General features: G+C 38.6%; 1 protein-coding gene across 1 annotated transcript in view; it reads right to left on the minus strand.

The window, feature by feature from the left end:
• The window catches only part of LOC113048463 (butyrophilin subfamily 2 member A1-like), a 69,174-nt gene that overhangs the window by 38,762 nt on the left and 5,671 nt on the right, over positions 1 to 24,741 (minus strand). The window contains exons 7-8 of the mRNA XM_026210281.1: positions 19,310 to 19,372; positions 13,620 to 13,703 (exon numbers count right to left, since the gene is read on the minus strand). Of these exons, the coding sequence (XP_026066066.1) occupies positions 13,620 to 13,703; positions 19,310 to 19,372 (147 nt within the window). The remainder of the gene's footprint in view (positions 1 to 13,619; positions 13,704 to 19,309; positions 19,373 to 24,741) is intronic.

Genomic DNA, 24,741 nt, shown 5'->3' on the forward strand with positions numbered 1-24,741 from the left:
GTTAACATCACAGGAGTGTGTATCAGGGGCTGTGTGTGTATAGTGTGTGTTAACATCACAGGAGTCTGTATCAGGGGCTGTGTGTGTGTATAGTGTGTGTGTTAACATCACAGTGTAGCAGAAATGAGTTGAATCAGACAAATCAAAGAGTCTATGAGAGCTGTGTGCATTGAAACGAGAGCCGAACTCCTCAGGAAGTCATAAATCAGTTCTAGTGCCACAAGAACCAAGCAAGATAACTAACCAACCAACTTGTTCACACAACAGCTTTCAACATTAACACCAATAGAACAATTATTGACAATTTTAATTCGAAGAAGAGATTGTTAAATTTATTGTTCGTGATTGGAATGCAACGCTGGACATCACATGTAAACCCAGGAGATCAAGTTAAATACTTGCATTGACTTCCCCCCCCAGCCAGTGAAACCAGACTGAAATTCCTAAGGGGGAAGGGCTTTAAACCTTTGTCTTCACAGAAAAGTCCCTTTGCCAGAGAATGGCAAAGAAACTGCTTTTTATACATTATATATGGACCAGAATGAACTCAAAAAGACTTTTAAATGAATCGTTCCATTGCTTAACTCCATATTCATTTATGTGTAACCCACACATTTGACTATCATGTATAATCACTTATTGTGTATGTCTTTTGATAACTATAGGATACATAATCATGTCTAGTATTGACATAATCGAATTTTCTTGCTTGATATTGTCCTGACAATCATTTATTTGTAAAATATATCATAATTGTGTTATAGGAATCATGTCCAAAATTAGATCCTGTGAGGCAAGAACCACATGCTTGGTAAGATAAACAAATGATTTATGATACCCCAGACCCAAGACCATATCTGATTGGTCAAGGCAACATTTGAGGGGTGGCCAACAAGGAAGTTTAAATACATGGGACACGATGTAATTTTGCTTTTAGTTCTAGTTAGCTGCTGCTATTAGCCATGTCGGCTTTTAGTTCTAGCATTGCTTGTGCTATCAGTCATGCCTTGTTTTTAGTCTGCTTTTAGTCCCTAGCTGCTGCTATTAGCCATGTCGGCTTTTAGTCTGCTTTTAGTTCCAGCCTTGCTCGTGCTATCAGTCATGCCTGCTCTTAGCTTGTAGCTTTGCTACCTAGCTTTAGCTTGTAGCATCTAGCCATGCGGTTAGTCATCATTGTTCTTTGAGCGCGGTTCCAGCGTGCCTGCCTGCTGCTGCTATGCCACAATGAGAAGGAACACAACCTAGTCTCGTCAAACTTTATTTCTTTTCTTTTCCGTTTGAGAGTTTCGTGTTCTGAGTTAAGTTTTGTAACGTCGAGTCTCCGACGCCTGACCTCAGATGCCCGTTCAACTTCAACCAGCGCACACGACTCTGCACTTTCAGCCAACGCCCAACAACCACGGGCTTCCCAAGACGTCACTTCACTACTGAACTTCCAGCCAATCAGCGACACCGGGATACCCCTTTCAACGGGAGTCCCTTTCACAGGAAACTAAGGCAACGTATCCCCAGATATTGTTGTGCTGGTGCATCTAATATAATTTTAGTCACATTGAGGAACTCAATGCAAGGGCTAATTACGTGATTGATGGTTGTTCATGTCTATGCAACTTAACGTATTGCTGTTAACTTGGGATTCCATATTTCCATTCTCTTAAACTCATCTTTCCCTAACTTTCGACCTTCCTGCAACTTGTGTGAATGTGTGTGTGCGTGCGTTTATGTGTTAGATTAGTTTATATGTCTTAGATTTATCTAATAAAGCCTTATTCATATTGAAAAGAAAAGTATCTTGTGTTTTGTGCTTACAAGTTAATGTCTTAAGCTGCCGATCTTGTTACTGTGCTAATTGATAGTGTTTTCACTATAGTTTGGATATTAGTATCCAGCGCAGATTTGATGTTAAACGGCTAGTTCACTGAACCGCAGGCGCGTCTCCGTGAGCAGCCGTGAAACAGTGATTCTGTTCAAATTCCCTTTAAAATCTTAAATGATTCCCTTTGAGCTAAATTGACCTGTTTCCCTTACAACAGGAGTGTGTATATTGTGTGTTAACATTACAGGAGTGTGTATCAGGGGCTGTGTGTGTATAGTGTGTGTGTTAACATCACAGGAGTGTGTATCAGGGGCTGTGTGTGTATAGTGTGTGTTAACATCACAGGAGTGTGTATCAGGGCCTGTGTGTGTATAGTGTGTGTTAACATCACAGGAGTGTGTATAGTGTGTGTTAACATCACAGGAGTGTGTATCAGGGGCTGTGTGTGTATAGTGTGTGTTAACATCACAGGAGTGTATATCAGGGGCTGTGTGTGTATAGTGTGTGTGTTAACATCACAGGAGTGTGTATCAGGGGCTGTGTGTATAGTGTGTGTTATCATCACAGGAGTGTGTATCAGGGGCTGTGTGTGTATAGTGTGTGTTAACATCACAGGAGTGTGTATCAGGGCCTGTGTGTGTATAGTGTGTGTTAACATCACAGGAGTGTGTATCAGGGGCCTGTGTGTGTATAGTGTGTGTTAACATCACAGGAGTGTGTATCAGGGGCTGTGTGTGTATAGTGTGTGTTAACATCACAGGAGTGTGTATCGGGCCTGGGTGTGTATAGTGTGTGTGTTAACATCACAGGAGTGTGTATCGGGGCTGTGTGTGTATAGTGTGTGTGTTAACATCACAGGAGTGTGTATCAGGGGCTGTGTGTGTATAGTGTGTGTTAACATCACAGGAGTGTGTATCAGGGCCTGTGTGTGTATAGTGTGTGTTAACATCACAGGAGTGTGTATCAGGGGCCTGTGTGTGTATAGTGTGTGTTAACATCACAGGAGTGTGTATCAGGGGCTGTGTGTGTATAGTGTGTGTTAACATCACAGGAGTGTGTATCGGGCCTGTGTGTGTATAGTGTGTGTGTTAACATCACAGGAGTGTGTATCGGGGCTGTGTGTGTATAGTGTGTGTGTTAACATCACAGGAGTGTGTATCAGGGGCTGTGTGTGTATAGTGTGTGTTAACATCACAGGAGTGTGTATCAGGGGTCTGTGTGTGTATAGTGTGTGTTAACATCACAGGAGTGTGTATCAGGGACTGTGTGTGTATAGTGTGTGTTAACATCACAGGAGTGTGTATCAGGGACTGTGTGTGTATAGTGTGTGTTAACATCACAGGAGTGTGTATCAGGGGCCTGTGTGTGTATAGTGTGTGTTAACATCACAGGAGTGTGTATCAGGGGCTGTGTGTGTATAGTGTGTGTGTTAACATCACAGGAGTGTGTATCGGGGCTGTGTGTGTATAGTGTGTGTGTTAACATCACAGGAGTGTGTATCAGGGGCTGTGTGTGTATAGTGTGTGTTAACATCACAGGAGTGTGTATCAGGGGTCTGTGTGTGTATAGTGTGTGTTAACATCACAGGAGTGTGTATCAGGGACTGTGTGTGTATAGTGTGTGTTAACATCACAGGAGTGTGTATCAGGGGCTGTGTGTGTATAGTGTGTGTTAACATCACAGGAGTGTGTATCAGGGGCTGTGTGTGTATAGTGTGTGTTAACATCACAGGAGTCTGTATCAGGGGCTGTGTGTGTGTATAGTGTGTGTGTTAACATCACAGTGTAGCAGAAATGAGTTGAATCAGACAAATCAAAGAGTCTATGAGAGCTGTGTGCATTGAAACGAGAGCCGAACTCCTCAGGAAGTCATAAATCAGTTCTAGTGCCACAAGAACCAAGCAAGATAACTAACCAACCAACTTGTTCACACAACAGCTTTCAACATTAACACCAATAGAACAATTATTGACAATTTTAATTCGAAGAAGAGATTGTTAAATTTATTGTTCGTGATTGGAATGCAACGCTGGACATCACATGTAAACCCAGGAGATCAAGTTAAATACTTGCATTGACTTCCCCCCCCCAGCCAGTGAAACCAGACTGAAATTCCTAAGGGGGAAGGGCTTTAAACCTTTGTCTTCACAGAAAAGTCCCTTTGCCAGAGAATGGCAAAGAAACTGCTTTTTATACATTATATATGGACCAGAATGAACTCAAAAAGACTTTTAAATGAATCGTTCCATTGCTTAACTCCATATTCATTTATGTGTAACCCACACATTTGACTATCATGTATAATCACTTATTGTGTATGTCTTTTGATAACTATAGGATACATAATCATGTCTAGTATTGACATAATCGAATTTTCTTGCTTGATATTGTCCTGACAATCATTTATTTGTAAAATATATCATAATTGTGTTATAGGAATCATGTCCAAAATTAGATCCTGTGAGGCAAGAACCACATGCTTGGTAAGATAAACAAATGATTTATGATACCCCAGACCCAAGACCATATCTGATTGGTCAAGGCAACATTTGAGGGGTGGCCAACAAGGAAGTTTAAATACATGGGACACGATGTAATTTTGCTTTTAGTTCTAGTTAGCTGCTGCTATTAGCCATGTCGGCTTTTAGTTCTAGCATTGCTTGTGCTATCAGTCATGCCTTGTTTTTAGTCTGCTTTTAGTCCCTAGCTGCTGCTATTAGCCATGTCGGCTTTTAGTCTGCTTTTAGTTCCAGCCTTGCTCGTGCTATCAGTCATGCCTGCTCTTAGCTTGTAGCTTTGCTACCTAGCTTTAGCTTGTAGCATCTAGCCATGCGGTTAGTCATCATTGTTCTTTGAGCGCGGTTCCAGCGTGCCTGCCTGCTGCTGCTATGCCACAATGAGAAGGAACACAACCTAGTCTCGTCAAACTTTATTTCTTTTCTTTTCCGTTTGAGAGTTTCGTGTTCTGAGTTAAGTTTTGTAACGTCGAGTCTCCGACGCCTGACCTCAGATGCCCGTTCAACTTCAACCAGCGCACACGACTCTGCACTTTCAGCCAACGCCCAACAACCACGGGCTTCCCAAGACGTCACTTCACTACTGAACTTCCAGCCAATCAGCGACACCGGGATACCCCTTTCAACGGGAGTCCCTTTCACAGGAAACTAAGGCAACGTATCCCCAGATATTGTTGTGCTGGTGCATCTAATATAATTTTAGTCACATTGAGGAACTCAATGCAAGGGCTAATTACGTGATTGATGGTTGTTCATGTCTATGCAACTTAACGTATTGCTGTTAACTTGGGATTCCATATTTCCATTCTCTTAAACTCATCTTTCCCTAACTTTCGACCTTCCTGCAACTTGTGTGAATGTGTGTGTGCGTGCGTTTATGTGTTAGATTAGTTTATATGTCTTAGATTTATCTAATAAAGCCTTATTCATATTGAAAAGAAAAGTATCTTGTGTTTTGTGCTTACAAGTTAATGTCTTAAGCTGCCGATCTTGTTACTGTGCTAATTGATAGTGTTTTCACTATAGTTTGGATATTAGTATCCAGCGCAGATTTGATGTTAAACGGCTAGTTCACTGAACCGCAGGCGCGTCTCCGTGAGCAGCCGTGAAACAGTGATTCTGTTCAAATTCCCTTTAAAATCTTAAATGATTCCCTTTGAGCTAAATTGACCTGTTTCCCTTACAACAGGAGTGTGTATATTGTGTGTTAACATTACAGGAGTGTGTATCAGGGGCTGTGTGTGTATAGTGTGTGTGTTAACATCACAGGAGTGTGTATCAGGGGCTGTGTGTGTATAGTGTGTGTTAACATCACAGGAGTGTGTATCAGGGCCTGTGTGTGTATAGTGTGTGTTAACATCACAGGAGTGTGTATAGTGTGTGTTAACATCACAGGAGTGTGTATCAGGGGCTGTGTGTGTATAGTGTGTGTTAACATCACAGGAGTGTATATCAGGGGCTGTGTGTGTATAGTGTGTGTGTTAACATCACAGGAGTGTGTATCAGGGGCTGTGTGTATAGTGTGTGTTAACATCACAGGAGTGTGTATCAGGGCCTGTGTGTGTATAGTGTGTGTTAACATCACAGGAGTGTGTATCAGGGGCCTGTGTGTGTATAGTGTGTGTTAACATCACAGGAGTGTGTATCAGGGGCTGTGTGTGTATAGTGTGTGTTAACATCACAGGAGTGTGTATCAGGGCCTGGGTGTGTATAGTGTGTGTGTTAACATCACAGGAGTGTGTATCGGGGCTGTGTGTGTATAGTGTGTGTGTTAACATCACAGGAGTGTGTATCAGGGGCTGTGTGTGTATAGTGTGTGTTAACATCACAGGAGTGTGTATCAGGGCCTGTGTGTGTATAGTGTGTGTTAACATCACAGGAGTGTGTATCAGGGGCCTGTGTGTGTATAGTGTGTGTTAACATCACAGGAGTGTGTATCAGGGGCTGTGTGTGTATAGTGTGTGTTAACATCACAGGAGTGTGTATCAGGGCCTGTGTGTGTATAGTGTGTGTGTTAACATCACAGGAGTGTGTATCGGGGCTGTGTGTGTATAGTGTGTGTGTTAACATCACAGGAGTGTGTATCAGGGGCTGTGTGTGTATAGTGTGTGTTAACATCACAGGAGTGTGTATCAGGGGTCTGTGTGTGTATAGTGTGTGTTAACATCACAGGAGTGTGTATCAGGGACTGTGTGTGTATAGTGTGTGTTAACATCACAGGAGTGTGTATCAGGGACTGTGTGTGTATAGTGTGTGTTAACATCACAGGAGTGTGTATCAGGGGCTGTGTGTGTATAGTGTGTGTGTTAACATCACAGGAGTGTGTATCGGGGCTGTGTGTGTGTATAGTGTGTGTTAACATCACAGGAGTGTGTATCAGGGGTCTGTGTGTGTATAGTGTGTGTTAACATCACAGGAGTGTGTATCGGGGCTGTGTGTGTGTATAGTGTGTGTTAATATCACAGGAGTGTGTATCAGGGCCTGTGTGTGTATATTGTGTGTTAACATCACAGGAGTGTGTATCAGGGGCTGTGTGTGTATAGTGTGTGTTAACATCACAGGAGTGTGTATCAGGGACTGTGTGTGTATAGTGTGTGTTAACATCACAGGAGTGTGTATCAGGGACTGTGTGTGTATAGTGTGTGTTAACATCACAGGAGTGTGTATCAGGGGCTGTGTGTGTATAGTGTGTGTTAACATCACAGGAGTGTGTATCAGGGACTGTGTGTGTATAGTGTGTGTTAACATCACAGGAGTGTGTATCAGGGACTGTGTGTGTATAGTGTGTGTTAACATCACAGGAGTGTGTATCAGGGGCTGTGTGTGTATAGTGTGTGTGTTAACATCACAGGAGTGTGTATCGGGGCTGTGTGTGTGTATAGTGTGTGTTAACATCACAGGAGTGTGTATCAGGGGTCTGTGTGTGTATAGTGTGTGTTAACATCACAGGAGTGTGTATCGGGGCTGTGTGTGTGTATAGTGTGTGTTAACATCACAGGAGTGTGTATCAGGGCCTGTGTGTGTATATTGTGTGTTAACATTACAGGAGTGTGTATCAGGGGCTGTGTGTGTATAGTGTGTGTTAACATCACAGGAGTGTGTATCAGGGGCTGTGTGTGTATAGTGTGTGTTAACATCACAGGAGTGTGTATCAGGGCCTGTGTGTGTATATTGTGTGTTAACATTACAGGAGTGTGTATCAGGGGCTGTGTGTGTATAGTGTGTGTGTTAACATCACAGGAGTGTGTATCAGGGCCTGTGTGTGTATATTGTGTGTTAACATCACAGGAGTGTGTATCAGGGGCTGTGTGTGTATAGTGTGTGTTAACATCACAGGAGTGTGTATCAGGGCCTGTGTGTGTATATTGTGTGTTAACATTACAGGAGTGTGTATCAGGGGCTGTGTGTGTATAGTGTGTGTTAACATCACAGGAGTCTGTATCAGGGGCTGTGTGTGTGTATAGTGTGTGTGTTAACATCACAGTGTAGCAGAAATGAGTTGAATCAGACAAATCAAAGAGTCTATGAGAGCTGTGTGCATTGAAACGAGAGCCGAACTCCTCAGGAAGTCATAAATCAGTTCTAGTGCCACAAGAACCAAGCAAGATAACTAACCAACCAACTTGTTCACACAACAGCTTTCAACATTAACACCAATAGAACAATTATTAACAATTTTAATTCGAAGAAGAGATTGTTAAATTTATTGTTCGTGATTGGAATGCAACGCTGGACATCACATGTAAACCCAGGAGATCAAGTTAAATACTTGCATTGACTTCCCCCCCCCAGCCAGTGAAACCAGACTGAAATTCCTAAGGGGGAAGGGCTTTAAACCTTTGTCTTCACAGAAAAGTCCCTTTGCCAGAGAATGGCAAAGAAACTGCTTTTTATACATTATATATGGACCAGAATGAACTCAAAAAGACTTTTAAATGAATCGTTCCATTGCTTAACTCCATATTCATTTATGTGTAACCCACACATTTGACTATCATGTATAATCACTTATTGTGTATGTCTTTTGATAACTATAGGATACATAATCATGTCTAGTATTGACATAATCGAATTTTCTTGCTTGATATTGTCCTGACAATCATTTATTTGTAAAATATATCATAATTGTGTTATAGGAATCATGTCCAAAATTAGATCCTGTGAGGCAAGAACCACATGCTTGGTAAGATAAACAAATGATTTATGATACCCCAGACCCAAGACCATATCTGATTGGTCAAGGCAACATTTGTGTGGCCAACAAGAAAGTTTAAATACATGGGACACGATGTAATTTTGCTTTTAGTTCTAGTTAGCTGCTGCTATTAGCCATGTCGGCTTTTAGTTCTAGCATTGCTTGTGCTATCAGTCATGCCTTGTTTTTAGTCTGCTTTTAGTCCCTAGCTGCTGCTATTAGCCATGTCGGCTTTTAGTCTGCTTTTAGTTCCAGCCTTGCTCGTGCTATCAGTCATGCCTGCTCTTAGCTTGTAGCTTTGCTACCTAGCTTTAGCTTGTAGCATCTAGCCATGCGGTTAGTCATCATTGTTCTTTGAGCGCGGTTCCAGCGTGCCTGCCTGCTGCTGCTATGCCACAATGAGAAGGAACACAACCTAGTCTCGTCAAACTTTATTTCTTTTCTTTTCCGTTTGAGAGTTTCGTGTTCTGAGTTAAGTTTTGTAACGTCGAGTCTCTGACGCCTGACCTCAGATGCCCGTTCAACTTCAACCAGCGCACACGACTCTGCACTTTCAGCCAACGCCCAACAACCACGGGCTTCCCAAGACGTCACTTCACTACTGAACTTCCAGCCAATCAGCGACACCGGGATACCCCTTTCAACGGGAGTCCCTTTCACAGGAAACTAAGGCAACGTATCCCCAGATATTGTTGTGCTGGTGCATCTAATATAATTTTAGTCACATTGAGGAACTCAATGCAAGGGCTAATTACGTGATTGATGGTTGTTCATGTCTATGCAACTTAACGTATTGCTGTTAACTTGGGATTCCATATTTCCATTCTCTTAAACTCATCTTTCCCTAACTTTCGACCTTCCTGCAACTTGTGTGAATGTGTGTGTGCGTGCGTTTATGTGTTAGATTAGTTTATATGTCTTAGATTTATCTAATAAAGCCTTATTCATATTGAAAAGAAAAGTATCTTGTGTTTTGTGCTTACAAGTTAATGTCTTAAGCTGCCGATCTTGTTACTGTGCTAATTGATAGTGTTTTCACTATAGTTTGGATATTAGTATCCAGCGCAGATTTGATGTTAAACGGCTAGTTCACTGAACCGCAGGCGCGTCTCCGTGAGCAGCCGTGAAACAGTGATTCTGTTCAAATTCCCTTTAAAATCTTAAATGATTCCCTTTGAGCTAAATTGACCTGTTTCCCTTACAACAGGAGTGTGTATATTGTGTGTTAACATTACAGGAGTGTGTATCAGGGGCTGTGTGTGTATAGTGTGTGTGTTAACATCACAGGAGTGTGTATCAGGGGCTGTGTGTGTATAGTGTGTGTTAACATCACAGGAGTGTGTATCAGGGCCTGTGTGTGTATAGTGTGTGTTAACATCACAGGAGTGTGTATAGTGTGTGTTAACATCACAGGAGTGTGTATCAGGGGCTGTGTGTGTATAGTGTGTGTTAACATCACAGGAGTGTGTATAGTGTGTGTTAACATCACAGGAGTGTGTATCAGGGGCTGTGTGTGTATAGTGTGTGTTAACATCACGGGAGTGTGTATCAGGGCCTGTGTGTGTATAGTGTGTGTTAACATCACAGGAGTGTGTATAGTGTGTGTTAACATCACAGGAGTGTGTATCAGGGGCTGTGTGTGTATAGTGTGTGTTAACATCACAGGAGTGTGTATCAGGGCCTGTGTGTGTATAGTGTGTGTGTTAACATCACAGGAGTGTGTATCAGGGGCTGTGTGTGTATAGTGTGTGTTAACATCACAGGAGTGTGTATCAGGGGCCTGTGTGTGTATAGTGTGTGTTAACATCACAGGAGTGTGTATCAGGGGCTGTGTGTGTATAGTGTGTGTTAACATCACAGGAGTGTGTATCAGGGCCTGTGTGTGTATAGTGTGTGTGTTAACATCACAGGAGTGTGTATCGGGGCTGTATGTGTATAGTGTGTGTGTTAACATCACAGGAGTGTGTATCAGGGGCTGTGTGTGTATAGTGTGTGTTAACATCACAGGAGTGTGTATCAGGGGCTGTGTGTGTATAGCTAGAAATATGAGATAATATGCTTGTTAATGTTTACCAATGTACTTATTAAAAGTTACCTAATGATTAACAGATCAGTATTTAATGTAAATTAAAATGTTTACAAATATTATTAAACTTTCAATTTCATATGATAATGCACTTTTTAAAAATCTACAAATAATTTTAACAGAAATTAAACAGTGATTACAAGCTTATCTGATACTGTACTTGTGAATACTAATAAATGTCATTAAACTTCAGTTCATATCACCTAATGCTCTTCTTTACATTTACAAATGTTTATTAAATAGCTTAATCAGTCATTTTTAACTCTTTATTATTCACTGAACTATTCATGTTATAATATTATTCATTAACTCATAATCACAGTCTGTAAAGTTCATAGATTTGGTCTAAGTTCGTTGTGTAGACTTCTATTCACACATCTTAACAAATTATGTATTAATTATTTGTTCATGTTTTTGCAGAAGCCAATCTAAAGTGCAAACTATTCATCATTTGTAAATGTTTATAAACGTTTAATAATATTTCAGTATCTTTATGATCATTGGACTTTTAGCTGCTGTAACAATGTTTGTGTAAAGAGTGGTTAGTTAAGTTTATGTAAATGCTTCTTAATGACGTAACACACATTGTAATTTGGGTGAAAAACATGTTTTTATTGCCTTATATTAATATACTATATCATTAAAAAGAGACTTCCTTTAATCATACATCAGCAGAAGAAAACGAATCTTTTTTTTAAAGAAAAAAACAATGTAATATAGACAGATTGAACCATGTTCTCTTATAGTAACCAAACTGACCCCTCTGCACTCTTGACCTCTTACACATCCCTTAAACACCCACCAAACCCTAACCTTCACCATCTCTCACCTCAACAGCACCAAAAGTGTTGAACATTAATAAAAGCTTTCAATGATTGTATAATATCTGTTGAAATCATCTCAGATTTTCAAAGCATGCATGATCATATGAATCACGTTTAATGACATTTATGAACATTGTAATTTACATTAATTATCTGTTGATCATTAGAAAATGTTGAGTAAACATTAACCACACATTATTTTATATTTCTAGGTATTTGAATATATATAAGCTAGTGATCTGTTAAGCATTATATAATGTTTGTTAAAGGAGTCACACTTGCCTCATTTGTGGTCAAAAGTGACAGAAGCCTTGAAATATATATATATTTTTTTTTACAGGAAAATAAATGTAATATATTTTTGTTCAATAATATTTTTTTATTATTATTAATGATTTTGAGGGAATTTTATGATACTATACAATATTTATACAATTTTAATGAGCTATTTTCTCCATTAGAATTCATATAGCCTATATTTTTTTATTTATTTACTATTTTTTTAATACATGCAATATTTTACATTAAAATAGAGTGAAGGCATTTAAAAAAAAATTGGGAAGTGAGAATTGGGCCATCTGGAGGCATTAAAAAATAAAAACTTGTGCAATGTTGCATAACCTCTTGTATAACGACCCTTTACAGATACAGAGGCTTTTGGATTCTCGCTGTTTTTAGACATAATTTCTACATTTATGTAGGTTTTGCATTTAGATAGATATCTAAACATTCTTAAAGACTACATTTTGTCAAGGTTTAGATATTTTTGGTTAGATAAGTATCAGGTTTGACATTATGATTACAGTCAAACATTAAAATCTTGTTAGAAAGGGAACACATAGAAAACATTTTTGTTACTCAGTATTTAAAAATTAAAAAATCTAACAAAATAAGGAATGGATAGTGACCATTCACAACACTTTATACAAACATTTTGTAATTAACTGATATTTTATTCAATGTTCAATAAATGTTATTTCATATATTTTCTAAATTTGCTCTGTTGCAGTCTTACCAGTTCATTTCTGTGTATATATATTTACAGGTGCATCTCAATAAATTAGAAAGTCGTGGAATATATTTCAGTAATTCAACTCAAATTGTGAAACATGTATTAAATAAATTCAGTGCACACAGACTGAAGTAGTCTAAGTCTTTGGTTCTTTTAATTGTGATGATTTTGGCTCACATTTAACAAGAACCCACCAATTCACTATTAGTCTGCAGAGAATTTCAGGCCGTGGTGAACTCAATGCGGTGTTTAGAAACATTATTTTTTCTTCTGCTGGTAAGTTAATACTGGGTCTTTCTCTTCCTTTAAATTGCAAATGATTCAAGTTGATCATACGGATCCCTTTTATTGTATTTTAATTTATCGTCCACCTGGTCCTAACAGCTCCTTCTTAGATGATTTTAGTGATTTTTTATAATCTATTCTTGATCTCTCTAGAATTGTGTTTACTTGTTAATGGTCCTACTCATATAACGAAACATACTTTAAATCTTGTTTTTAGTCTTAATTATTGGTTCTGATCTATCTATCTATGTGAGGATCTTTTTATTTCTGATCATAATTGTATTCTATTTAACATATTTATTAATTTAAATTCATCATCATGTAGACTGGTAATTAAGTCTCGCCTAACCTTTCTGAAGAAAACTTTTGTGCTGCTTTTAAAAATTCCTCAATTATTACGTCAAATAGTAGTGTTGATGTTCAAGTAAAAATTTTTTAGGAGTATTGACTTTTTAAATCTTGGATGAAGTTGCTCCAATGAAATCCAGATCAGCTCATCTGTTTAACTCTCCTTGGATGAATGATGAATAAACCTGTCGTAAAATTGAGTGTTTGTGGAAATCTACTCGACTACTCACTAACAGTATTTAAAATAACTTCTAATAAATATAATAAATAATTTTTAAGTCGGTTGCTCAGTTTGCTGTGTTTTTCGCCAGTACGCTCGGTTTCTTTTGTGTTCACTAAAAAAATACAGCTTGTGTTATATATTGTTTTTGCAACCAGCCATAACATTATCTGAATAAATATACATTATAGAAACAACTGGTGCCCATTTACCAGATCCAAGATATACACAAAATAAAATTAATACACAGTTAAAACAGTGTTTTACGGCTGACTTTAAACAAATGAATAATTAATAATGTAATAAAGATAAATTCACCATGTTGTAGTCTGCTCTTCTCATTCTGTAGTCTGTTCTTCTCATCCTGTAGTCTGTTCTTCTCATTCTGTAGTCGATCGTGATCTGAAGAAGATTCAGAATAAAGACAAGAGAAAACAGCATTCAGACAACAAATACAAATATAATTTGTGAACAATAACTAGAAATGACATGACCTAAGATATACTCAAAAGTATATGAATACACAAGTATAAATATTGTGTGGATGAAAACTGACTTAATACTGAATTAACTTAATGATCACACTTTAGTTTGGGGACCAATTCTCACTATTAACTAACTAACTAACTAACTAACTATTAACTGCAACGTTTGCCTCAAACTAATTTGCTGCTTATTAATAGTAAGGTAGTTGTTCAGTTTAGATATGGACTTTTTTTTGGCTAAAGTCAACGACACAGTGATAAAGCAAAACCACATTAAGCCAGAATATTATTTACAACTTATATACACTTTGTAAATCAAGCAAAAATAATGGCTTACAAAAGAAAGAGGAAAAGGGAGAAGAACGAGACCGTGCCAAAACAAAGAAAGAAACAAAACATAACCAACCTTATTAAAAACAATACAAACTTCTAATCTAACTCAACCATCAGTATTCACAAACAAACCCCTATATAAAAGAAAAGAAAAGTCCTCAGCGTCAAAGACACCCTAAATAAACTGCTCTATCTACCAGCCAAAGAAAACATACAATCAAGTGGCATGTGTCACTAAACTTGTGTTCTATATATTTACATTTATTCATTTAGCAGACGCTTTTATCCAAAGTGACTTACAGATGAAGACAGTGGAAGCAATCAAAAACAACAAGAAGAGCAATGATATATAAGTGCTATAACAAGTCTCAGTTAGGTTAACACAGTACACCTAGCATGGGATTTTAAATAATATTATATTAAAAAGAATAGAGCAAGCTAGTGTTAGAGGTCTTTATACACACACACACACACACATACATATACAACTGCATAATAAATTAAAAGAAAATAGAATACAAAGGTAAGAATTTTTTAAGAATAAAATTAGAATAGTGAGTGTTAAAGTTAGAAGGTCAAATAAAGATGGAAGAGATGTGTTTTAAGCTGATTCTTGAAGATGGCTAAGGACTCAGCTGCTCAGATTGAGTTGGGGAGGTCATTCCACCAGTGTTGTTGCCAACCCGTACTGCCTGAGGTCTTCCAGTCAGAAAGTCCAACAGCCAGTTGCACAGCGAAGTGTTGAGGGATGATTGTGTTGAATGCTGAACTGAAATCTATGAAAAGCATTCTGACATATGAGTCTTTTTTGTCCAGATGTGTGAGTGCTGAGTGGACGGCAGTGGAGATGGCATCATCGGTCGACCGGTTGGACTGATACGCAAACTGGAAGGGGTCCAGAGAGGGGTGGGGGGCAGACTTGATGTGGTGCATGACTAGCCGTTCAAAGCACTTCATGAGGATGGGAGTAAATGCAACAGGACGGTAGTCATTGAAGCAGGATGGAGATGGCTTCTTCGGGACTGGGATGATGGTGGTATTTTTAAAGCATGTGGGAACAACAGCCTGACTCAGTGAGATGTTAAAAATGTCTGTGAAGACATCAGTGAGTTCTGCTGCACAGTCTCTCAATACACGCCCAGGGATGTTGTCAGGACCCGGAGCTTTGCGGGCATTGATCCTGCTGAAGGATCTCCTCACGCTGTCTGGGGTCAGCATCATCACCTGGTCGCTGGGAGGAGGTAGGGTCTTCTGTGCAGTGGTGCTGTTTTCTCTCTGCTCATTCAGCAGAGAGATGTTGCGGTGACAGGTCCGTGGTGGGGGCTTGTAGTCCATAATGGTCTGTATCCCCTGCCACAGGCTCCTAGTGTCTCTGCTGTCACTGAATTGATGGGCTATCCTCCCGGAGTGCTGTCTCTTAGCCCCTCTGATGCCGTGGGACAGGTTGGCCCTAGCTGTTCTCAGGCCCACCTCATCTCCAGCTCTGAAGGTAGCGTTTCGTTAATAACACTACCAAGATATGTGAAATCATTCACATCCTCGGCTGGCTCTCCCTCTATGTTAACTGGGTCAGAAACGAGAGCATTAATACGCACAGTCTGTGTCTTCTGTTTGTTTATGTGTAAGTCATATTGTTTAGCATATCTGCTCAGCCTATTTGTTTTTTCCTTAATGTGAGTGTATGTGGCTGAGATTACCGCCAGATGATCGGTGAAGTCAAGATCTTCCAAATGAGAAAAGGGAGTCCATTGAATGCCACGGGAATGGTCAGATGTTTTTTGACACATAGCCCAATCATAGCCCGATCTGACTTCAAATGTCATTTTATTATCGAGAATGATGGAGCACTCCAAGTGTTCACAGAACTTCCCAATAAGTTTTACAATTTTAGGTGGTATTCCATAAGCTCTTATTATCTTCCATAAGCTCTCTCGGTGGACACTGTCAAATGCTTTTGTGAAGTCTATGAAATTCATGTAAAGTGGTTTATTCCATTCCAAACATTGTTCTATGACAGGGATCCTCAAATCGGACCTCGAGATCCACTTTCCTGCAGAGTTTAGCTCTAACCTTAATCAAACACACCTGAGCATGATAATCAATGCAAATAAATGTCTTTGGGATCATTAGAAAATCACAGGTAGGTGACTTTGATCAGGGTTGGAGCTAAACTCTGCAGCGCATTGGACCTCCAGGGCAAGATTTGAGGAAGGGGGCTCTATGATGTTGCGAAGTGCAAAAATCTGGTCTATGCATCCTCTCCCACTTCAAAAACCTGCTTCTTCTTCTCTCAATTTGTGGTCTATGGCTCAATCGACCCTCTTCAACAGGATCCTACAGAAAACCTTGCTGAGAATAGAAAGAAGTGTAATACCCATGCAGCTGTTAAAATTGCTGAGGTCTTCTTTCTTGGGCAGTTTGAATATGAGGCCTTTGCTCCAATCCTTAGGGATAGTGTCTTCGTCCCAAATCTTTTGGAAAAGGTCTGTTAACATGTTGGCTGATATATAAATATCTGCCTTCAGTAGCTCTAATTGCAAGGAATCGATCCCTGGTGCTTTAACAGATTTCATGGCCTTAATAGCATCCATTACCTCTTTTTTGGTAGGAGGGTGAATGTCTATTCCTTTAGTATTATTGGTTGGGTTAGGATTGACTCATCTGGTTCCGGGCAGTTTAGTACTTCTTCAATGTATTGAACCCACCTGGCAGCCTGTTCTTTTTCTGTTGTTATTAGCTTGCATTTTTTGTCCTTTTATGGTATGGAGCTGTTTTTATGACCAGTAAGCTGCTTGGTAATCTTGTAAACCGTATTCCGTTTTCCCTGTAATGCAGCATTTTCGGCTTCATATGCCAGTTTCTCTACAAAGGCTTTCTTGTCATTTCGGGCACTCTTCTTTACTTCTCTATCTTTGGTCTTACACTCTTCCTGAGCTTTCTCTGTGAGTCTAGGTGATCTGGCACGCAATCGTTTTTCCTTAGCTACTCTTCTCTCATCAATCTTTTTCTAAGTATGTAAGTAAAGTTTATTTATATAGCACATTTATCACAGCAAAGCTGACCAAAGCGCTGAACAAAGTCAAAGATAAACATAAAATAAACAAAACGGGTTATACAGTAAAACAATGGAACATAGATAAAATCCAATTTAAAATGCCTGGGAATAAAGATATGTTTTCAATTTCATTTTAAAAGTTGTGATAGAAGGTGCAAGGCGAATGTCCAGTGGAAGTTGTTTCCAGAGACGGGGGGCCGCAATAGAAAAAGCAGTATCACCCTTCGTTTTTAGGCATGAATGAGGGACAACTAAAAGAGCTCTATCATAAGATCTTAGAGATCTGGAGGATGAAACAGGAATAAGATGATCTGAGAGATAAGATGGGGCTTGACCATTAAGAGCTTAAAAAAAAAATTTGAATTCTAATTGAATTCTAAAATAGACAGGAAGCCAATGAAGAGAGGTTAAAACTGGTGTAATGTGATCTGTTTTCTTTGCCCCGGTCAATATACATGCAATATTTTACAATAAAATAGAGTGAAGGCATTTAAAAAAAATTGGGAAGTGTGAATTGGGTCATCTGGAGGCATTAAAAAATTAAAACCTGTGCAATGTTGCATAACTTCTTGTATTACGACCCTGTACAGATACTGTATATACAGAGGCTTTTGGATTCTCGCTGTTTTTAGACATAATTTCTACATTTATGTAGGTATTGCATTTAGATAGATATCTAAAGATTCTTAAAGACTATCTTTTGTCAAGGTTTAGATATTTTTGGTTAGATAAGTATCAGGTTTGACATTATGATTACAGTCAAACATTAAAATCTTGTTAGAAAGGGAACACATAGAAAACATTTTTGTTACTCAGTATTTAAAAATTAAAAATTCTAACAAAATAAGGAATCGATAGTGATCATTCACAACACTTTATACAAACATTTTGTAATTAACTGATATTTTATTCAATGTAATTCAATAAATGTTATTTCATATATTTTCTAAATTTGCTCTGTTGCAGTCTTACCAGTTCATTTCTGTGCATATATATTTACAGGTGCATCTCAATAAATTAGAAAGTCGTGGAAAAGTTCATATATTTCAGTAATTCAACTCAAATTGTGAAACGTGTGTATTAAATAAATTCAACGCACACAGACTGTAGTTTAAGTCTTTGGTTCTTATAATTGTGATGATTTTGGCTCACATTTAACAAAAACCCACCAATTCACTATTAGTCTGCAGAGAATTTCAGGCCGTGGTGAACTCAATGCGGTGTTTAGAAACTTTATTTTTTCTTCTGCTGGGTGGTTAATACTGGGTCTTTCTCTTCCTTTAAATTGCAAATGATTCAAGTTGATCATACGGATCCCTTTTATTGTATTTTAATTTATCGTCCACCTGGTCCTAACAGCTCCTTCTTAGATGATTTTAGTGATTTTTTATAATCTATTCTTGATCTCTCTAGAATTGTGTTTACTTGTTAATGGTCCTACTCATATAACGAAACATACTTTAAATCTTGTTTTTAGTCTTAAATATTGGTTCTGATCTATCTATCTATGTGAGGATCTTTTTATTTCAGATCTTAATTGTATTATATTTAACATTTATTAATTAAAATTCATCATCATGAAATTAAGTCTCGCCTAAGTTTCTGAAGAAAAGTTTTGTGCTGCTTTTGAAAATTCCTCAATTATTACGTCAAATAGTAGTGTTGATGTTCAAGTACAAATTTTTTAATGAGTATTGACTTTTTAAATCTTGGATGAAGTTGCTCCAATGAAATCCAGATCAGCTCATCTGTTTAACTCTCCTTGGATGAATTATAAATAAACCTGTCGTAAAATTGAGTGTTTGTGGAAATCTACTCGACTACTCACTAACAGCGTTTAAAATAACTTCTAATAAATATAATAAATCATTTTTAAGTTGGTGCTCAGTTTGCTGTGTTTTTCGCCAGTACGCTCGGTTTCTTTTGTGTTCACTAAAAAAATACAGCTTGTGTTATATATTGTTTTTGCAACCAGCCATAACAGTATCTGATTAAATATACATTATAGAAACAACTGGTGCCCATTTACCAGATCCAAGATATACACAAAATAAAATTAATACACAGTTAAAACAGTGTTTTATGGCTGACTTTAAACGAATGAATAATTAATAATGTAATAAAGATAAATTCACCATGTTGTAGTGTACTCTTCTCATTCTGTAGTCTGTTCTTCTCATTCTGTAGTCGATCGTGATCTGAAGAAGATTCAGAATAAAGACAAGAGAAAACAGCATTCAGACAACAAATACAAATATAATTTGTGAACAATAACTAGAAATGACATGACCTTAGATATACTCAAAAGTATATGAATACACAAGTATAAATATTGTGTGGATGAAAACTGACTTAATACTGAATTAACTTAATGATCACACTTTAGTTTGGGGACCAATTCTCACTATTAACTAACTAACTAACTAACTAACTAACTATTAACTGCAACGTTTGCCTCAAACTAATTTGCTGCTTATTAATAGTAAGGTAGTTGTTCAGTTTAGATATGGACTTTTTTTTGGCTAAAGTCAACGACACAGTGATAAAGCAAAACCACATTAAGCCAGAATATTATTTACAACTTATATACACTTTGTAAATCAAGCAAAAATAACGACTTACAAAAGAAAGAGGAAAAGGGAGAAGAACGAGACCGTGCCAAAACAAAGAAAGAAACAAAACATAACCAACCTTATTAAAAACAATACAAACTTCTAATCTAACTCAACCATCAGTATTCACAAACCAACCCCTATATAAAAGAAAAGAAAAGTCCTCAGCGTCAAAGACACCCTTAATAAACTGCTCTATCTACCAGCCAAAGAAAACATACAATCAAGTGGCATGTGTCACTAAACTTGTGTTCTATATATTTACATTTATTCATTTAGCAGACGCTTTTATCCAAAGTGACTTACAGATGAAGACAGTGGAAGCAATCAAAAACAACCAAAAGAGCAATGATATATAAGTGCTATAACAAGTCTCAGTTAGGTTAACACAGTACACCTAGCATGGGATTTTAAATAATATAATATAGAGAAAACAGATAGAATAAAAAAAAAGAATAAAGCAAGCTAGTGTTAGAGGTCTTTATATGCACACATGCATGCACACGCACACACACACATATACAATTGCATAATAAATTAAAAGAAAATAGCATACAAAAAGATTAGAGAGGTAATTTTTAAGAATAGAATTAGAATAGTGAGTGTTAAAGTTAGAAGGTCAAATAAAGATGGAAGAGATGTGTTTTAAGCTGATTCTTGAAGATGGCTAAGGACTCAGCTGCTCAGATTGAGTTGGGGAGGTCATTCCACCAGTGTTGTTGCCAACCCGTACTGCCTGAGGTCTTCCAGTCAGAAAGTCCAACAGCCAGTTGCACAGCGAAGTGTTGAGGGATGATTGTGTTGAACGCTGAACTGAAATCTATGAAAAGCATTCTGACATATGAGTCCTTTTTGTCCAGATGTGTGAGTGCTGAGTGGACGGCAGTGGAGATGGCATCATCGGTCGACCGGTTGGACTGATATGCAAACTGGAAGGGGTCCAGAGAGGGGTGGGGGGCAGACTTGATGTGGTGCATGACTAGCCGTTCAAAGCACTTCATGAGGATGGGAGTAAATGCAACAGGACGGCAGTCATTGAAGCAGGATGGAGATGGCTTCTTCGGGACTGGGATGATGGTGGTAGTTTTAAAGCATGTGGGAACAATAGCCTGACTCAGTGAGATGTTAAAAATGTCTGTGAAGACATCAGTGAGTTCTGCTGCACAGTCTCTCAATACACGCCCAGGGATGTTGTCAGGACCCGGAGCTTTGCGGGCATTGATCCTGCTGAAGGATCTCCTCACACTGTCTGGGGTCAGCGTCATCACCTGGTCGCTGGGAGGAGGTAGGGTCTTCTGTGCAGTGGTGCTGTTTTCTCTCTGCTCATTCAGCAGAGAGATGTTGCCATCACAGGTCCATGGTGGGGGCTTGTAGTCCATAATGGTCTGTATCCCCTGCCACAGGTTCCTAGTGTCTCTGCTGTCACTGAATTGATGGGCTATCCTCCCGGAGTGCTGTCTCTTAGCCTCTCTGATGCCGTGGGACAGGTTGGCCCTAGCTGTTCTCAGGCCCACCTCATCTCCAGCTCTGAAGGTTGCGTTCTGTTAATAACACTACCAAGATATGTGAAATCATTCACATCCTCAGCTGGCTCTATTTGGCAGCCTATTTGTTTTTTCCTTAATGTGAGTGTATGTGGCTGAGATTACCGCCAGATGATCGGTGAAGTCAAGATCTTCCAAATGAGAAAAGGGAGTCCATTGAATGCCACGGGAATGGTCAGATGTTTTTTGACACATAGCCCAATCATAGCCCGATCTGACTTCAAATGTCATTTTATTATCGAGAATGATGGAGCACTCCAAGTGTTCACAGAACTTCCCAATAAGTTTTACAATTTTAGGTGGTATTCCATAAGCTCTTATTATCTTCCATAAGCTCTCTCGGTGGACACTGTCAAATGCTTTTGTGAAGTCTATGAAATTCATGTAAAGTGGTTTATTCCATTCCAAACATTGTTCTATGACAGGGATCCTCAAATCGGACCTCGAGATCCACTTTCCTGCAGAGTTTAGCTCTAACCTTAATCAAACACACCTGAGCATGATAATCAATGCAAATAAATGTCTTTGGGATCATTAGAAAATCACAGGTAGGTGACTTTGATCAGGGTTGGAGCTAAACTCTGCAGCGCATTGGACCTCCAGGGCAAGATTTGAGGAAGGGGGCTCTATGATGTTGCGAAGTGCAAAAATCTGGTCTATGCATCCTCTCCCACTTCAAAAACCTGCTTCTTCTTCTCTCAATTTGTGGTCTATGGCTCAATCGACCCTCTTCAACAGGATCCTACAGAAAACCTTGCTGAGAATAGAAAGAAGTGTAATACCCATGCAGCTGTTAAAATTGCTGAGGTCTTCTTTCTTGGGCAGTTTGAATATGAGGCCTTTGCTCCAATCCTTAGGGATAGTGTCTTCGTCCCAAATCTTTTGGAAAAGGTCTGTTAACATGTTGGCTGATATATAAATATCTGCCTTCAGTAGCTCTAATTGCAAGGAATCGATCCCTGGTGCTTTAACAGATTTCATGGCCTTAATAGCATCCATTACCTCTTTTTTGGTAGGAGGGTGAATGTCTATTCCTTTAGTATTATTGGTTGGGTTAGGATTGACTCATCTGGTTCCGGGCAGTTTAGTACTTCTTCAATGTATTGAACCCACCTGGCAGCCTGTTCTTTTTCTGTTGTTATTAGCTTGCATTTTTTGTCCTTTTATGGTATGGAGCTGTTTTTATGACCAGTAATCTGCTTGGTAATCTTGTAAACCGTATTCCGTTTTCCCTGTAATGCAGCATTTTCGGCTTCATATGCCAGTTTCTCTACAAAGGTTTTCTTGTCATTTCGGGCACTCTTCTTTACTTCTCTATCTTTGGTCTTACACTCTTCCTGAGCTTTCTCTGTGAGTCTGGGTGATCTGGCACACAGTCGTTTTTCCTTAGCTACTCTTCTTTCATCAATCTTTTTCTAAGTAAGTAAGTAAAGTTTATTTATATAGCAAATTTATCACAGCAAAGCTGACCAAAGCGCTGAACAGAGTCAAAGATAAACATAAAATAAACAAAACGGGTTATACAGTAAAACAATGGAACATAGATAAAATCCAATTTAAAATGCCTGGGAATAAAGATATGTTTTCAACTTCATTTTAAAAGTTGTGATAGAAGGTGCAAGGCGAATGTCCAGTGGAAGTTGTTTCCAGAGACGGGGGGCCGCAATAGAAAAAGCAGTATCACCCTTCGTTTTTAGGCATGAATGAGGGACAACTAAAAGAGCTCTATCATAAGATCTTAGAGATCTGGAGGATGAAACAGGAATAAGATGATCTGAGAGATAAGATGGGGCTTGACCATTAAGAGCTTAAAAAAAAAATTGAATTCTAATTGAATTCTAAAATAGACAGGAAGCCAATGAAGAGAGGCTAAAACTGGTGTAATGTGATCTGTTTTCTTTGCCCCGGTCAACAGCCTTGCAGCAGCATTGTGTACCATCTGTACCATTCTCCAGGTCATTAAAAGTAAAAAATTATTTCAGTCTCGAGATGATCCGTAACTGATAAAAACTGTTCTTGACAACTGTATTAATTTGTTTAGTTAAGCAAAGTTCAGAGTCCAGAATGACACCAAGATTTCTGACCTGGGAGGGGACTGAGGGAAATGCTTGCCAAGCTCATTTATGAGACCACTTCTCAACTTAGGGGGGCCAAAGACGATTACTTCCATTTTATTTTCATTAAGTCCAAGAAAGCTATTGGAAAGCCATTTCTTGATGTCTCCTAGGCAGGGCAATAAAGGTTGAATGGTATCACCAGCTTTCAATGGTATGTACAACTGGGTATCATCAGCATATAAATGAAATGAAACATTTTGTCTCCTAATAATGTCTCCCAAAGGTCGCATATATAAATTAAAAAGGAGTGGCCCTAAAATGGATCCTTGAGGCACTCCACAGATAATAGGAGCAACAGATGAAGAAAACTTACCTAACTAAACAGAAAAAGACCTGTCTCTAATATATGAATTAAACCACTGCAAAGCAATACCCAACCAATGTTTTAACCGTCAGAAAAGAATATCATGATCAACTGTATAAAAAGCAGCTGTAAGATCAAGAAGCAGCAGAACTGAATTTTTACCACTATCCACTGCAAGAAAAATGTCATCGAATACTTTAAGCAAAGCAGACTCAGTGCTATGATGTGCAGAGAAACCAGATTGGAGAGGTTCTGTTAAATTATCTGCATTTAAAAAGGAAATCAATTGTGAATATACAACTTTTTCTAAAAGTTTTGATAAAAATGAAAGCTTAGAAACAGGCCGATAATTATCAAGGAAATTTTCCTCCAAACCCTGTTTTTTTAAGCAAAGGTTGAACTACAGCATGCTTAAAACATTTTGGGACTACGCCAGCACTTAGAGACAAGTTAATTAATGACGGAATGGAAGTCCCAATTTCAGAAAAAGAGGCCTTAATAATCTCAGAAGGAATGACATCAAGTGAAGAGGCAGTTTTCTTCATCTTATTGACCAAATCACAGAGTTCCCTCAAAGAAACATTTTGAAAACAAGAAAAGGAAGCCGGACCTGCCAGCGAAAACAGTGACAGATCTGATGACTGCAAGGTAAAAGAGGAGTGAATAGATAACACTTTTTCTGAAAAAAACTGTAAAAAAAATTTCAGAATGTTCCACATGAAACTGACAACCTGGATTATTTATTGAATTAATCGTAGAAAACAGAATTCTAGGTCTATGAAAGTGTGTATTAATCAAATCTGAAAAATACTTAGACCTAGCTGATTTTGCAGCTTTCTGAAAGTTAAACAAACATTCTTTAAAAAATTCACAAGACACAGTTAATGAATCCTGTTTCCATTGCCTCTCGGCTTGACGAAATGCCCGCCTAAGAGAGCGAGCGTTGTTGTCGAGCCAATAATACGATATCTGCCTGGGTGACTTTAACTT

Source organism: Carassius auratus, chromosome 3 (assembly GCF_003368295.1).
Source record: "Carassius auratus strain Wakin chromosome 3, ASM336829v1, whole genome shotgun sequence".
Classification (NCBI taxonomy): Eukaryota; Metazoa; Chordata; class Actinopteri; order Cypriniformes; family Cyprinidae; genus Carassius; species Carassius auratus.